General features: G+C 35.3%; 1 protein-coding gene across 1 annotated transcript in view; it reads left to right on the top strand.

Annotated features, from left to right (window-relative positions):
• The first annotated feature begins 628 nt into the window (after nt 1-628).
• The window catches only part of fga (fibrinogen alpha chain), a 7,979-nt gene continuing 6,276 nt past the window's right edge, over nt 629-2,331 (top strand). Inside the window, exons 1-2 of the mRNA XM_031878969.1 lie at nt 629-711; nt 1,694-1,798. Coding sequence (XP_031734829.1) covers nt 655-711; nt 1,694-1,798 — 162 coding nt within the window. The 5' untranslated portion in view covers nt 629-654. The remainder of the gene's footprint in view (nt 712-1,693; nt 1,799-2,331) is intronic.

Genomic DNA, 2,331 nt, shown 5'->3' with positions numbered 1-2,331 from the left:
ATTTCACATTATCTTCAACTCATAACTCATAAACTCTTCAATCATCACAAACTGAACACAACAGCTGCAGGAAGTTTGTGTCAAACGAGCGATTTGGATTAATTTTCATCAGATTATTTCCTGTTATTTTTATGACCTTTTAATACAATTGCTTTCTTACAATCAAACTTTCTTAATCAGCTTCTTTCATTGACGCTCGTCCGTTCTTCTATCAGCTGTTTGGTCCTTTTAACTGTATTCTCTGAAGCAGGACTGTACCTGTACCTGTGTACCTGTACCTGTGTCACCATGTTTCTTCTTGTGTGTATTTATTTCGTTGTCTGAGAGGTTTCTGTCCTTACGACCTACACGTCATGTCACAGTAGCACACTCATCAGAATGCTTCGTAAACAAGTGAAGTAAAACGTCTCGTGTTTGTCGTCAGTGGCTCGTGATTGTTTTGTCACCGTTTGCTTTGAGGAAACATCAGATGCCAGTAAATGCTGCAGTGAGTGAGCTGTGTGTGAGGACACACAGTACAAATAAAACCGCCTCCGCATCGCTCCGCGTCGACTTTGACCTGATGAGTCACAGTTGGTCAGATTGAACTCAGGAGGCTTAAAATGAGGCGACGCCGGAGGAACATTCATCAGCCGGAGAACGACGAGAACGAAGATGCAGAGACTCAACCTCCTCGTGTGTGTCGGGGCGATATGTGCGGCTTCATCTCTGGTGAGTAACGTTTAAATACATCGAAACATTTTATGAATTACTCTCAGAAATCTGACGTCTCGTTGAAAAATGGGCTTTTTATTTCTTTATGATTTAAACTTTAATATTATGACCTGCTTTGTGTCACTTGATTTAATCGTTCAGCTGTTTTTAATAAATAAATTACTCGATAAATGAATTAATATGCCTTTAAATGTACCAGAAATACTATTGAAAATATAAATAGTCATTAATTAATCTATAATTTATTTACCTTTGTATTAATTCCCCAATTTATCTAATCTTCTATTTAATTTATTTATTTATTTTTGTTAAATTGTAAATGTATTTATTTTTAAATATATTTTTTATTTAATTAATTCATTTTTAAATGTATATTCATTTATGTATTCATTTTTTATCAGCAATATTATTCATAGTGATAATATTAAATATAGTAGTTTTAAAATGAAAGCTCAGATGATTAAATCATTTTATTTGTTTCATAATTTAATTTATTAGTGTATAAACGACCTGGTTCTTACTGTATCATAGATGCAATCAAATTCTATTTTTTATAAATATATTATTATATAATGTTGGTAACTTTGCACTCGTCAACTCAACATAAGTCTAACTATAATAGTGTTTAACTTATATTTATACACACATAACGCTGCATTTACCAGCAAGTAGGTTCATTTACGATGATCACGATGTTCATATACTGAGTCACAGCAGGTCAAATATCTATAAATATATATTAATGTATTTATTCACTGTTATTACTCCCAGAAACCTGCTGGTATTGAACCACTATGATTTAATGTGTTGTTCGCTAGATTTAAATAAATGTGAAAAAGCCCCAAAACCATAAATGAATTCATACTTATGATCCGTTTCTTTTGCTCACGGTGCTCCGACACTAAACTGAACTAAATTGAAGAAGAATCCTGAAATCAAAGTCTGTGTTGTGTTCGTCTGTTGGTCTGTTGGTCTCCAGGCCGTCCTGCTGGACCCCAGAGGAGCCCGACCGGTGGAGCAAGGCACCAGATCGGATAAATGTGCCCCTGAGAAGGAGTGGCCTTTCTGCACAGACGACCAATGGGTGAGCAGCTCCATCCAGATGTGATCCTCTGGGTCTCTGTTCTGCTTCCACCTGCAGCCCAAAATACTCATTATTAGAATATTCTTCAAAGCTTTACCTGAAGCTGCAGATGTCTTATCTTATTTTATTCTCATGTCTTCAGTGACTCAAAGGGATTTATTTACTTGACGTATGAAGTACTTTGCAAATAAATATTAATATTTTACAGAGAGATGTTTCTTGTGAACGTCCGGTTTGAACACGTTTCTATTCGGTTTATCCTTATTATCTTTATCTTAGCTTTTTATCACAAAATATTATATTTAATATACTTATTATTTGTATTCTCTCTTTCCATTTCCTTCTTTTTTAGTTTCAGATATTATAAATATATTTGTGTCATTCACCTTTAATGTTGGGTTGGTTCCTTTTAGAAGCTCTCTGGGTTTTATTTCTTTTCATCCCTCCTGATATTTTCTCCTCTCGTTCGTTGTACTTTATTTTATGCATCAATAACGGACTAAGCGCCCCCCCCCCCCCCCCCCCCCCCCCCC

The sequence above is a fragment of the Anarrhichthys ocellatus genome, unplaced genomic scaffold (assembly GCF_004355925.1).
Source record: "Anarrhichthys ocellatus isolate YVR2014 unplaced genomic scaffold, GSC_Weel_1.0 scaffold214, whole genome shotgun sequence".
NCBI classification, from domain to species: Eukaryota; Metazoa; Chordata; class Actinopteri; order Perciformes; family Anarhichadidae; genus Anarrhichthys; species Anarrhichthys ocellatus.
This window is presented reverse-complemented; position numbering and strand designations above follow the sequence as displayed.